This window comes from Neolamprologus multifasciatus, chromosome 14 (genome assembly GCF_963576455.1).
Source record: "Neolamprologus multifasciatus chromosome 14, fNeoMul1.2, whole genome shotgun sequence".
Lineage (NCBI taxonomy): Eukaryota > Metazoa > Chordata > Actinopteri > Cichliformes > Cichlidae > Neolamprologus > Neolamprologus multifasciatus.
This window is the reverse complement of record NC_140452.1, coordinates 7,112,200-7,125,989: the sequence shown is the minus strand read 5'-3', so window position 1 is coordinate 7,125,989 and position 13,790 is coordinate 7,112,200. Positions and strand designations below refer to the sequence as shown.

The following is a 13,790-nucleotide window of genomic DNA, read 5'->3' as shown; positions in this document are numbered from 1 at the left end:
CGGGTCATAGTTATCCCAAACCTATTATTTATGTTACTTTAAATGGTGAAAAGTCTTTGGTAACCATGTCAAATAACAACCTATTGATTTACATTGTTATATCTTTTTTCTGTTCCTTGTTCAGGTTCCTGTATCTCAGTGTAGTGCTCCATGTTCCCCTGGCAGCAGGCAGGCCACACGCCAAGGAGAGCCCAAATGCTGCTTTGATTGTTTGCCGTGTGCAGATGGAGAGATCAGCAACCAGACTGGTAGCCCATATATTTTTTATTTCCAAAATGCTATTAAAGTTATTTAAAATTACAGATATGTAATGAATAGTTTCTGACTGTTTACATGCATATTTCTGTGTTTTGTGTTTTCAAAGGTTCCACTGAGTGCACAAAATGTCCTAAGTACTTCTGGTCAGACAAAGAAAAAGTGAAATGTGTTGCAGGGGAAGAAGAATTCCTCTCTTTCAGTGACATGATGGGAATCATCCTGGTAGCAATTACCTTGCTGGGTTTCATACTGACCACCATCATCACCATTGTGTTTCACAGTTTCCGCTATACACCCATCGTCAAGGCCAACAACTCAGAAATAAGTTTCTTGCTTCTCCTGTCACTCAAGCTCTGTTTCCTGTGTTGTCTGGTGTTCATTGGTCAGCCGTCTTGGTGGACATGTAGGCTCCGCCAGGCAGCATTTGGGATCAGCTTTGTGCTGTGTTTGTCCTGCCTCCTTGTTAAGACTATTGTGGTCCTCCTGGCTTTCCAGACTAATGTACCTGGTTCCAGGGGTCGGATGCTGTTTGGTACATCCCAGCAGAGGATTTTGATCTTGTGCACTACAGCTCCTCAGGTGAAAGGGAGAAAAAATGTCTGCAACTTTGACATCAGTTTGTTTACATTGTATAGTTTTAGATTGTGTTATTTTATTGTTTTACCCCAACCTTTAGATTTGTCTCTCTACTGGCTGGGTGTTGTGTGCACCTCCCTTTCCATTTAGGAATTCAAACTACCAAGCTATAACTGGAAAAGTGAGTAAGAAAACTGTTTCTGTATTTTCTTCTGTAAGCCTGCCCAAAATATTGCAAATGGACATATAATATATTTTTCAAATGTATAATTTTTATTAAAAAAAAGATTTTGTATCTCAAAAACATTAGGATGGGGGCAACAAAATGTCTTCCAATTGCCTTATATATTGATGATCTTTGTGAAATTCATTGTTGCCATTAAGTTTATAATTCGCTAAATTGGTACATGTGATCAGTTTAAAGATTATATTATATTTTTTTTCTATATAATTCTATATGTTCTACTGTGAATAAAGTGTTTGTACTTTTTAATCTATAAGATTCATAAATTAAATTCTTTCATCTACCCTTATTTACATTTTACATAATCAACTTTTTGGGAATTGGTTTTGTATTTATTTTCATATTGTTGTTAACGATTAACATAATAAAATCTTACACACGGGGACTTTAACTGGTAAAGTAGACACAAAAGAGTAAATAATTATAATCACATAAAATGTGCCATCTCTCAAAATCCTTTCTAACACATTTCTGGACATCTTTAGATTGTTGTGGAGTGTAAAGAGCCATGGCCTCCTGGGTTTTACCTGCTCCTTGGTTACATTGGCCTACTGGCCTTTGTGTGTCTTCTCCTGGCATTTCTTGGACGAAAGCTACCGGACACATTCAACGAAGCGAAGTTCATCACCTTCAGCATGCTGATTTTCTGGGCTGTGTGGATTTCTTTCATTCCAGCTTATGTCAGCTCTCCTGGGAAATTTTCTGTAGCAGTTGAAATATTTGCTATCTTAGCATCCAGTTTTGGATTGTTACTTTGTATTTTTGTGCCCAAATGTTACATCATTTTATTGCACCCTGAAAGGAATATTAAGAAAGGCATGACTGGAAAAAATCCAAGATGAACATTTATATTTTGCATTGTTTTTCAGAGTTAATAATTTATCATTTTATTATGCCACATGATACCACATACCATACCACATGAGGTGTGTTTTTCCCCCCTAATACTTATATTATTCAATTACTTGTGACTTCAGCTGCAAAAAGTTTATACCTCATCTGTAATGTAATGTGGACTTTAATGTACTCTGTCCTTTAGGGGCATTTTATAGATGTTCAATAACCTCAACAAGAGCATTAAGGAAACTTGTAAATATCCCTCAAATATTCCCTCTTTTTCATTCAAAAATATCTCAAGTTGATGGTGCATGGGTTTTGAAAATTCATATTACTGTCACATTCAAAATTTTCCTGATTTCCCTATCCTATCACATGAGAAAACACTTGCCTAGTGTCTTGTTTTACGTTCCACAGCCGTACTCTCATCAGCCATGTATGGAAGCTTTGCTCCCTCTGGAAAGAAAGAAAGAAAGAAAGAAAGAAAGAAAGAAAGAAAGAAAGAAAGAAAGATTATTCCAGGTCCCTTGGGTTGCAACAGTGGATGGAGCCACATATTTGATTCAGGACTTGTTTACACATTGGATATCGTTCCTAACACAACCCTCCTGCTGTGTCTACTGCCAGTCTAGAACCTTCTCCTTGTTAGGCAAATGCATTGTCAGATCTTTACCTTTACCCACTGTGAAAACTGAACTTAATTGAATTGAATATGTAACACTGTGGAGCCAATTAATTAATCAATACATATGTACATACAGTGCTTAACAATATTATACAATTATACCATCTGTAGAAATCTGTCAAAAACTTTTTTAAAACTAAAAATGATATTGTTGTTTATTAGGCAAATAACAAACTTAACTACTTTTCTACATCCAAATTTGGGACAGCACATTAGACTTCGCTGAGAAGTCAGAAATCAATCTATCACAACCTTCAACCTTTTGCTCAGGAATGCAAGTAATTAACTATAATTTGGCATCTTAATAATAATAAAAAATAACTGTGTGCTTTACTGTTGCGTCTGTTTTTTTGTCAAACAGTAAATTTGAAAAGGATTGGATAACAATTTTAATTAATAGCTTGCACAGGAAACCGTCCTGTTAATTCAGGACATCTGTGGCAAAAACTTACATTAGGTGGTGGTCCAAAAATTGTATTAAACACTCTACATAAATAATAACTTTATTTGTATATCACTTTTCAGAACAGAGTAACATAGGTCTTTACAATTTGAATAAAAGCCACATATTAAAGATAAATGTACATGTTCCAACACATACAACTTCATACATGCAATAAAGATATAAACTAAGGCACAAAATATTGAGGAAAAGATTATGTTAAAGCTAACCTATAAAAATGTAATTTTAGCAGTCCATTAAAACAAATCACAGATTTAGCCAATCTAACAGGGTGATGAAGACTGTATGAGAGGTTGTGTGCTACAACCTCAAAAGTTGACTGCATGTGGTTTTAAAGTAACAGAGTGAGACAATTACCATTTACCTTGCTAGGATGATCTGAGAAGTCAGCTGCAATGATAATGTTTCAGTAGCTCACATATATAAGCAGAGGCCTCTTCGTGTAGAGCTTTATATGTTAATAACAGGATTTTAAAACTGTTTTAAAACAGGCGTCTGTGTCCTGTGCAGAGAACACAGGACACACAGCAAGAAAGAAGATGCAACAAAGAACAGCATCATGCGTCATGGAAACCCCCCAGCATCCTACATCTATTGCAGTGTAACTAAGGGAGGATCCAACTCTAAGTATATACTTTATGAAAAAGGAACATTTTAAGCCTAATGTTAAAAGTAGAGAGGCTTTCTGTCTTCCGAATCCAAACTGGAACTTTGTTCCACAGAAGCGGTGCCTGAAAGCTGAAGCCTCTGCTTCCCATTTTGCTATTAAATACTTTAGGAACCACAAATAAACCTGCAGTCTGAGAGTGAAGTGCTCTAATGGGGTGATACTGTAGTATAGGGTCATTGAGATAAGATGGGCCTGATTATTCAAGATCTTATATGTGAGCAGCAGGATTCTAAATTTGGGTTTGGATTTAACAGGGAGCCAGTGAAGGAAAACCAATACAGGAAAAATATGCTCTTAGAAAGAGAGACCGATTCTGGACCTCAGGGACCATCAATATCTTGCATCTCAAGGGCCAAAGATCACTGTTGAGGTCCCTGAGGTCCAGAATGGGTCAAAATCCACCACCCAAAAAAAAAAAAAGAAAAAAAAATAGCAGGAAGCCTGGAAATGTCTGGCCTTCACATCCTTTATGTTACTTTTGCCTGGGAAGTTGGCGAGTTCTTCCTGCAGTATCTGAGCATGCTAGGGTGGAGTAAAGGTGGGATTAGTTGTTACAGGGGTTCTGCGTGAGAACAATAGGTGGTAGCCATGGGTCATGGTGGACAGCACCTTTGGGACCGCCCCTATTGACAATTTTGCTGCCCTGTGCTGAGTTGACAGATGAGGGGGCTGGCCAACCTGGGTTCAGGAATAGTCAGGAGGTGGTGGATGCTTGGGCACCTCCAAGCCTTAACTGTTTGTCCTCCTCCTCTTCTTAATTGGCAAAAGGCCAGCTGAGGTCTCCCAATCCCAATGTTGGGACATCAGGTGCTGGTTAAGATGCAGATGACTTGGTCCTTTTGGAACCAGAATTGTGTCTGAAAAGGACACTTGACTTTTCCTGCAGACAGCAGTGACTGTCCTGAGCCTTTTGCAACAGTTGAGCTGCTCCTGAACCTGCAAGGTTTACCCTCAAAAGACAACAGCAGGTTGCTCTAGTTGATGCAGGGATAATAAAACAGTCTATTCAGGAATGTGGAAAGCACACATTTATTATGTCCATCCTCCAGGGGCATGAAATATACACAGTTGGGAATCTCACGACAGGCTAAAAGCTAAATTAGCTTGCTGCTTGCTACTTGCTACTGCCAACCACCATCTGTTGCTTGAAAGCATTTCTTTCATTTTATTTTAAGTTTGTTTTGTTTATTTTAACATGTTCATGTTTTTTCCACATTTCTTGCATGCTCTGGTCTTGAATCATGTTCATGTCCTTTTTGTCACAGTTATCATAGTGTAGTTTTTCCAGTTTAGGTTTTAGTTTAGTTTACGCCCATATTTGCTTTTTGCTTTGGCAATGTTAAAAAAAATATTTAAAAATACAGTTGGGTTCATCAGTATGTAAATTAAAGTCACCTGCCAAAATGTTTTTTTTGTTTTTTTTTTCCCAAATTTAACAACAGCACTTGAAAGCAGATGAGAAAATTCTTTCATGAAATCATTTTGGAAATCATTTAATTTGGGAAGTCGGTAGATAATACAGAAATGTAGCCCAATTAGCAATTGATTAATTGCTATTAAGCAAATAATTGCTTATCTGGCATGCTCATTATTATTATTAAGTCTGGGTGTAGAAAGAAAAAGGTTGTTGGGTCAATTCAAGCAGGAGACATGAATCCCCTTTGTATCAGTAAGGGTATCCAGCATAAACCTCTAGCAAATCAAACATGTGAAAATACCTGCTGTAGCAACTCGTGACAAGACCACACGTTCAGACAGACACACACACACACATCCAATACACCATGGTAGCCTTCACTTATGTGCCCTTATGTGCAATATTACTAAGTGCATCTCTTCTGATGCAACATAGTACTTTATTCTATTTTATATAGAATTTTATTCTGTTTTGTATAGTATGTTATTCTATTTTATCGTATTCTATTCTTGTATTTTTCTTCATTTTGCTGCTCTTATCTTGTATATATTTTCTGAATTTATAGTTGAATACATTTAATCAAGGTATGTATTTTGTTTCATTTCCTTGGCACATGCAAGGTCTGTGCAATTAAGACTTTAAACAAGTGACCAAGACTTGACACAAACCTAATACAGTTTGTCATCTTACTGGTTGAGACTCTCCCATCTTCAGAGGAATCATCTTAACTGGTGCTAAATCTTCAAAATTTTCTTTTGTTTACTTGCAGTATACTATCTGCCTGAGAGACCTCTAAACTGCAATAGATGTTTTTGGCCAGCCAGTTAACGTGGGGCACATTTGGCCTTCACTGATAGTGAGTCGAGCTGTCTAAACATATAATCTTATAGTTAGATGGCAGCTGTGCTGTGAGATTTGGGCCACATTTGAGCTCAGAAAATTTGATATAGTCAGTGTTAGACTAACTTCATCATATCAGCTTTAGTGTGGCCCACTCACCCATAGCTGTGCCACAAGTATCAATAACAACCCAAGTTGTTGCCAACTGTGAGTTTTTGGGGTGGCTGTAGCTCATGAAGTAAGAGAAGGTCATCTACTAAAACAGTATGTTGGGGGTTTAATCCCTGGCCTCTGTAAGCCAGAATCTTCTTGGGCTTCTTTACCTGGACTTTTATTAGTCTTACTCATTTTAAAAAGATTTCCCACCCTTCTTTCATCAAAGAACGAAGGAGGGGCTCTGGTGCTCTCTATTAAGAAATCAAGTGTATTCCTTGAATTATAATTATCATTAAATCTCAAATAAAATCTATTCAGCTCATTGGCTAACTGAGAGTCTGAACTAAGACCAGGGAGACTTATCTTATTACAGTCACTGTAACAGTGACCAGTCATGTGTTTCATGCCTGCACAGGCCACCTTTAGGTTATTGCTACCCATCTCCGCCTCTACCTTATCCTTGTATTTTATTTTGGCTTTTTTAATTTCTGATCTGATCTCCTTCCTAATTTCTCTAACTTTCAAGATATTCCCTTCAATAAAAGCTTTTTTCCTTTCATGAATCAGCCTCATAAGAGCTTTTGAAGACCATGGTTTGTTATTAGGGAAAAATGCACAACCTTTGAAGGGATAATCATGTCTCTGCAAAAGGAGATATAGCTGCAGACAACGTCAGTGAGTTCATTAATGTCTCTACATGATTCTATAAACACCGACCAGTCTGTACAGTCAAAGCAGCCCTGCAGGGCTAAAGAGGCATCGCCACTCCAAACCTTTATGCGGTGTTTCCTCACTTTCTCTCTTCTCAGTACAGTCTTGTAAACTGGCAGAAGATGCACCGTGTTGTGATCCGAGGATCCGAGGGCGGGGCCAGCCACAGATGTATACGCACCTTTTATGGAACCGTAACACAGATCCAGAGTCTTATTGTAGCGTGTGGGACAGTTCACATACTGATTAAAACTGCTCAGTGTGTTCTTCAAGTCGCAGCGATTAAAGTCCCCAAGAACAATATTAAGGGCTTCAGGAGAGAGAGATTGTATTGAGTGGATGACGTTGGAGATGGTGTCAGTCGCATTCTTAGGATTCGCTTTAGGTTGGACGTAAACGACGGTGACGTTGATCTGTGGGAATTCCCTCGGCAGATAAAACGGCCTCAAAGACACGGAGAGGAGCTCAATGTCAGGCAGACACAATTGTCTACGAATGGTCACATTTTTACACCATTTCTGATTTATATACAAACACACCCCTCCTCCTTGAGATTTCTGGGTAGCGCCGGGGTCTTGATCCAAACGTATGGGAAACCCGAAGCCATTTAGTTCCAGAGAACAATCAGGGTCAGAATCCTTGAGCCAAGTCTCTGTGAATGCCATTAGACATGTATCCCTGTAGTCACGTAAGTGTGCGACATTCAAATGCAGTTCATCCAATTTACTCCTCAGAGACTGCACATTAGCCAGGATTATTGATGGTAAAGGAATACGATTGTATCGTATTTGCTTCCGCAATCGCTGATGTAGGCCTCCCTTCTTACCCCGCTTCCTTGCTTTGACTCTGTTAAAAACAAAAGTGCCCCTGTGGTTACTGGATAATCCAGAGCTGGAAAACACTGGAGGGTGAAAAGAGTCCAGAGACGGGCCTTTCCACCGAAGATCCAGAAGAAACTCCCGTGAGTATGTAATTGAAAGTAGCAATGACTCCAAACAACCGTCAGGATTGCCAATAAAACGATGCGAAATAAAAAAAACCCATCTTAATTAAAAGAAGTTCCACAAAGCACAACCCGATGCTATAGGGTTTCCTCAGGCAATAAAATAAAATAAAATAAAATAAAATAAAGGAATAAAAGAATGAAATAAAATAAGTTAAAACACTGACACTGACAGACAGAGACAACCTGCTGGTCGCCGCAAGAGCAGCGCCCCTTCATATAAGAACCAGTCCATTTACTTTACTTGGGTTTTCTGACAAATATAATATAATATAATATAATGAAAAGATTAATATTTACGTGGTAGAAATATGGTATGAGCATCACTATTTGTGGAACATGGCTATGGATATTTCCACATAACTTTGCTATTGAAACAAACATTATATTGAGAAAATCAATTCAAACTCAGCAGCAAATAGAATCATTGTCATTACTTATGTGTTACTTTGTGTTTTTTTAAATGAAATATGTGTCAGTTTCTTTCTTTTTCATTATTATTATAATCGTATTAAGACGGTTTAAGACATTTCATAACTTTGAACAATAATATTCACTCTCCTTTTGCATTTCACTCTGATTGGGTGATCTCATGATGACTCATATGAATAAGTGCAATAGCATAACCATCATAGTTTTTAATGCACTGCATTAGACTCTTAGAGATTATATTGGAGATGCATTGTTGTCAGCACAATTTTTATAGGGCTACAGTGGATTATGCATTATGAATTCAACCGTTTGTAATTATCTTTGGGTGCTTTTTTGTGTCTTTAAACTTGCTTATATTATGTTCTTTGATGCTTCTGTAGCTGAAAGACAGCTCCAAAGGGTGGAAGGACATGTTCTGAGAAAAGAGGATGTTGTAAGTGAGACAGAACCTGGTTTAAAGATAGGGGATGTGACGAGTGATTCTAGTTTACCTCAATGTGTAAAACTGGAAAGAAGTGAGCTTCTAGCCTTGCACTTGGATGGTGATGTTGTGATTGGAGGGTTTTTTCCTCTGCATTATATTGCCAGTGATCCACAGTATAGCTACAAAACTAAACCAGAAACTACATCTTGCAGCGGGTGAGTATAAGTGTACTGTTTATATCTTTTGAGTCTTCATTTTTGTTTTTCTTCCCTAAAATACTGAAATCTCAGTATCAAAAATAATAGTGTCCCTTTTGTTTCACTGTCTATGGTGCAGAGAGATGATTTACATTGGGTGTTTGTGTTAATGTGATTGCTTCATCGCTAAAGAATACTCACCTTATTTCTCGACAGCTTTGACCTCAGAGCCTTTCGCTGGATGATGACCATGGTGTTTGCAGTGGAGGAAATTAACCGTAATTCAAGTCTGTTACCAGGCGTTAAACTAGGCTACTGGATTATGGACAGTTGTGACCATGTCCACACCAGTCTGAAAGTTCTTTTTTCCTTAGTCAGCCACTCTGAAGCAGTGAAAAGTCAGGTTACAGAAATACTTGAAACTGAAAACAGAGGTACTGAAATGAAGACATTAACAACTGTAGGAATAACAACAAAACAAATGAAAAATAGAGGTACTAAAGTTAACAGCATAATGCATAACAGCCTTAAAAATACAGAAAAATATATAAAGGAAAACACAACGGAAGAAATAAAGACAAGAGAGTCTTCCACATGTCTATATTATTCTCCGGTGCCTGCTGTGATTGGTCTTGCATCCTCTTCCCCTACAAGAGCTGTAGCTCACACACTTGGCCCTTTCAACATACCACTGGTAATAAATTGCTTAATCACATTTAATAATGTTTTATGGTTAGAGTTTGTTTTAAGTCAGTTTTATAAAATAACCCATCTCTCTATAGGTGAGTTATTTTGCCACCTGTACCTGTCTTACTGATAAGCAATTGTACCCATCATTCTTGAGAACTGTGCCAAGTGATCTCTTTCAAGTTAGAGGTCTCGTGAAGCTTGTTACTTTCTTTGGCTGGTTCTGGGTGGGCACAATAGGGACCACGGTGAGATAAAGACTTTTTGGAAATATAAAATTAGTTAGATTTAAATAACAGCATTATCTTAAAGTCATTTATGTATATACATTTCAGGATGACTATAGTCTTTATGGGATCCAAGCATTCTCTGATCTATTTGGACAACAAGGTGGGTGTGTAGAATTTCATCTCACTATCTCAAAATCATCCACAGTGGCTGAGATACAAAAAATAGCAGACAAATTACAGAGTTCAACTGCTCGGGTTGTGGTGGTCTTTGCCACAGAAGGACAGCTGCTAGATTTGTTCTCAGAAGTAAGTATCTCAGCTGTTAAGTCTGCCAGTGTGTGATTAGGCATATAGCATGAGATATTTTGCAGTACTTCCCTAATAAAATACGAAAATCAAATGAATCTGATCATAAAATAGATTTTGTTTGTTTGTTTTTCCATTGTTTGTGCCTCTACAGCTTGCCAGGAGAAATGTAACAGGGATACAGTGGATAGCCAGTGAAGCCTGGGTGACTGCTAGCCGACTGGCTTCACCAATTTTCCACTCTCTTCTGGAGGGAACACTGGGCTTCTCCTTCCCTGGAGTCAGCATCCCTGGCTTGAAAGAGTTTCTTTTAAATGTCCGACCTTCTCCCAAACCAGGAATGGAATTTATCAATATGTTCTGGGAAGAGCAGTTTGGTTGTAAGCTGGAGTTTCAAAGAGACAGAACCAACAAATATGAACAGAATACTCAGGATAACTTTAAAGATCCAAATATTTATCAAATAGGCCCTCAAAATAGTTCTGGTTACATGTCCGGACTTACTGTGGGACAAAAATATGTATTTAATGTGCGGGATTATATAGATTATGCAGGTGTGGTTGAAAAGCCTTTATGCACAGGTTTAGAGGATCTCAGATATGTTTACAGCAGTTACAGTGATGTAACTAAGGTCAGAATATCCTATAATGTGTATAAAGCTGTATATGCTATTGCCCATGCTCTGCACACTTTTTTGAACTGTGATTCTGTGGGACCTAGCAGGGGATTATGTGAGAAGCACAGCTCATTTTCAAATGGCCAGGTAATTGAAATTATGACAAAATATGTTACACAAGGTTTGTGAACGTTCTTTTGAAATCATCTGTTTTGTTTGTCAGTGTTGATTTTTTTTTAATTCTATTTCATGCAGTTTCTTCAACAACTGAAAATTGTGAATTTTACCAACCAGTTAAATGAAAATGTATATTTTGACTCCAATGGGGAGCCAGTCCCTCTCTATGATATCATTAATTGGCAGAAGGACAGCACAGATAAAATTAGGTAAAACATAATACTTAATGATGCAATTGAAGTGTGAGTATTCATAAACAAGAAGCTATATTTATATTCATTTCACTCATTCATTGCTATTATTTGGCCTGATTGCAATTTTAAGTTATTTATTGGGATTTTTTTTATGCCAGATTTATCAAAGTTGGAAGCTATGATGGTTCAGCTCCTCAAAGACAGCAACTGCACATAGTGAAGGACATGACTGTATGGACAAAAGGACAGTCACAGGTAGGTCATTGTTACCCCAAACTCCTTATGCCACTTGAAACTAAACATTTTTAAGTTGTTGAAAATTATTTGATAAACTGTGTCAAATCCTCTAAAACAATCTATTGATTCACATTATTACATCTTTTTCCTGTTCCTTGTTCAGGTTCCTGTATCTCAGTGTAGTGCTCCATGTCCCCCTGGCAGCAGGCAGGCCACACGCCAAGGAGAGCCCAAATGCTGCTTTGATTGTTTGCCCTGTGCAGATGGAGAGATCAGCAACCAGACTGGTAGCCAATATATGTTTTTTGTTTTTTGTTTTTTTCAAAATGGTATTAAAGTTATTTAAAATGACAGATATGTAATGAATAGTTTCTGACTTTTTACATGCATATTTCTGTGCTCTGTGTTTTCAAAGGTTCCGCTGAATGTATCAAATGTCCTGAGTACTTCTGGTCAAACAAAGAAAAAGTGAAATGTGTTGCAGGAGTAGAAGAATTCCTCTCTTTCTATGACAAACTGGGAATCATCCTGGTAGCAATTACCCTACTGGGATTCATACTGACCACCATCATCACCATTGTTTTTCATCGTTTCCGCTATACACCCATCGTCAAGGCCAACAACTCAGAAATAAGTTTCTTGCTTCTCCTGTCACTCAAGCTCTGTTTCCTGTGTTCTCTGGTGTTCATTGGTCAGCCGTCTTGGTGGACATGTAGGCTTCGCCAGGCAGCATTTGGGATCAGCTTTGTCCTGTGTTTGTCCTGCCTCCTTGTTAAGACTATTGTGGTCCTCCTGGCTTTCCGGACGAACGTACCAGGTTCCAGGGGTCGGATGCTGTTTGGAACATCTCAGCAGAGGATTCTGATCTTGTGCACTACAGCTCCTCAGGTTCGAAGGATATGAAACTGTCTAAATGTAATGGTTTTTGAATATTGCACGTTTGGTACTTCTTGTATTCTTCTGTCATCCAATCCTTCCCCCCAGATCTGTCTCTGTACTGGTTGGGTCTTGGGCGCACCTCCCTTTCCATTCAGAAATCCAAACTACCAAGCTTCAACTGGAAAAGTGAGTAAAGCACCAAGACTGTACTTTATTTCTTTATTTTGATATTACCATCAGCCATAACCATAGTCTTAAATGTTCTAATCCTTATAGTTCAGGATTAGAACATAGTTCAATGTAGTTAGTGAGTAATCAGTTGTTAAAATATAACACAAATCATCTCTCTGTACTAATATTAAAAATTGTTAAACATTATCATAAAATAAGTATAATCACATAAAATGTACCATCTCTCAAAATCCACACTAACACATTTCTGGACATCTTTAGATTGTTGTGGAGTGTAAAGAGCCATGGCCTCCAGGGTTTTACCTGCTCCTTGGCTACATTGGCCTACTGGCCTTTGTCTGTCTTCTCCTGGCATTCCTTGGACGCAAACTACCAGACAGGTTCAATGAAGCAAAGTTCATCACCTTCAGCATGCTGATTTTCTGGGCTGTGTGGATTTCTTTCATCCCAGCTTATGTCAGTTCTCCTGGAAACTTTTCTGTGGCAGTGGAAATATTTGCTATATTAGCATCTAGTTATGGGTTGTTACTCTGTATTTTTGTGCCCAAATGCTATATCATTTTACTGCACCCTGAGAGAAATATTAAAAAAGGCGTGACCAGAAAATGTTGTAGATGAACATCTATATAACATATGTTTTTCAGAGTAAACATGTTATGTCATCTCAGTTAAAAGAGAATAAAACAAAATATTAAATAAGAGATCTTTGTTTTGTTGTTTTCTTTTTTAAGCTTATGTTTTCTAACGCACAGGTGGATTAGTACATCACTTAATAGTTGTAACGGCAGTCTGGCAACAAAGGAGCGCCTAGCAGGTCCAGCGGGCATGTGGTGTGGAGGTTAGCCGGATAACTCGAAGCCAGTCAGTTAAATCGAACAACAGACCTTTATTCCTTTTTAGCAACATAAAACCATAGAAGCCAGGTCTCCACGGCTCTACTCTGTCCGTACATAGATGTACGGGGATCGTAGTCGCCAGCGCCAGTCCGTTACAATGATGAGGTCTCTCTCTGGACAGCCACGTGAGCAACATGTAACAGCTGCCACTATACTCACACACAAACTAGAGCCGTGTCCAAATTCATAGGCTGCATACTCCTGAGGACTCTGCCTTCGCGGTTTACGCGGGCCAGGTCCTCCGAGGGCCAGGTAGGCCAGAAGTGAGTGGCTGTGGAATTGGACAGTCTAGCCTTCAGGTTTGCATCACCAGCTGTCTCGTTGGAGTTTAATAAACTCAGCCGTCTGCTCCTTGCTATCTAAAATATAACAGGACAGTGGCGTAAATTCTCGATCATCTCACACTACTGTTTAATAAGTTTTCTGTTTGACGTTTATTCTAAGTGACTCATATATCATGTTT

The 13,790-nt window shown here is 38.3% G+C and overlaps 2 protein-coding genes, 1 long non-coding RNA gene and 1 pseudogene across 3 annotated transcripts in view; 3 read left to right on the top strand and 1 right to left on the bottom strand.

Annotated features, from left to right (window-relative positions):
* LOC146503413 (extracellular calcium-sensing receptor-like) overlaps positions 1–3,094 on the top strand; it is a 40,362-nt gene extending 37,268 nt beyond the window's left edge. Inside the window, exons 7-10 of the mRNA XM_085183830.1 lie at positions 125–248; positions 365–837; positions 935–1,015; positions 1,564–3,094. Of these exons, the coding sequence (XP_085039956.1) occupies positions 125–248; positions 365–837; positions 935–1,015; positions 1,564–1,920 (1,035 nt within the window). The 3' untranslated portion in view covers positions 1,921–3,094. The remainder of the gene's footprint in view (positions 1–124; positions 249–364; positions 838–934; positions 1,016–1,563) is intronic.
* LOC146503408 (uncharacterized) overlaps positions 1–13,790 on the bottom strand; it is a 276,290-nt gene that overhangs the window by 244,956 nt on the left and 17,544 nt on the right. The window lies entirely within an intron of this gene.
* Positions 8,788–11,644, top strand: LOC146503412 (extracellular calcium-sensing receptor-like). Its single transcript, XM_085131059.1, has 2 exons — positions 8,788–8,807; positions 10,251–11,644. The coding sequence occupies exons 1-2, from the start codon at positions 8,788–8,790 to the stop codon at positions 10,939–10,941; spliced, it is 711 nt and encodes a 236-aa protein (XP_084987185.1). The 3' UTR covers positions 10,942–11,644.
* LOC146503411 (extracellular calcium-sensing receptor pseudogene) lies at positions 11,663–12,514 on the top strand (annotated as a pseudogene).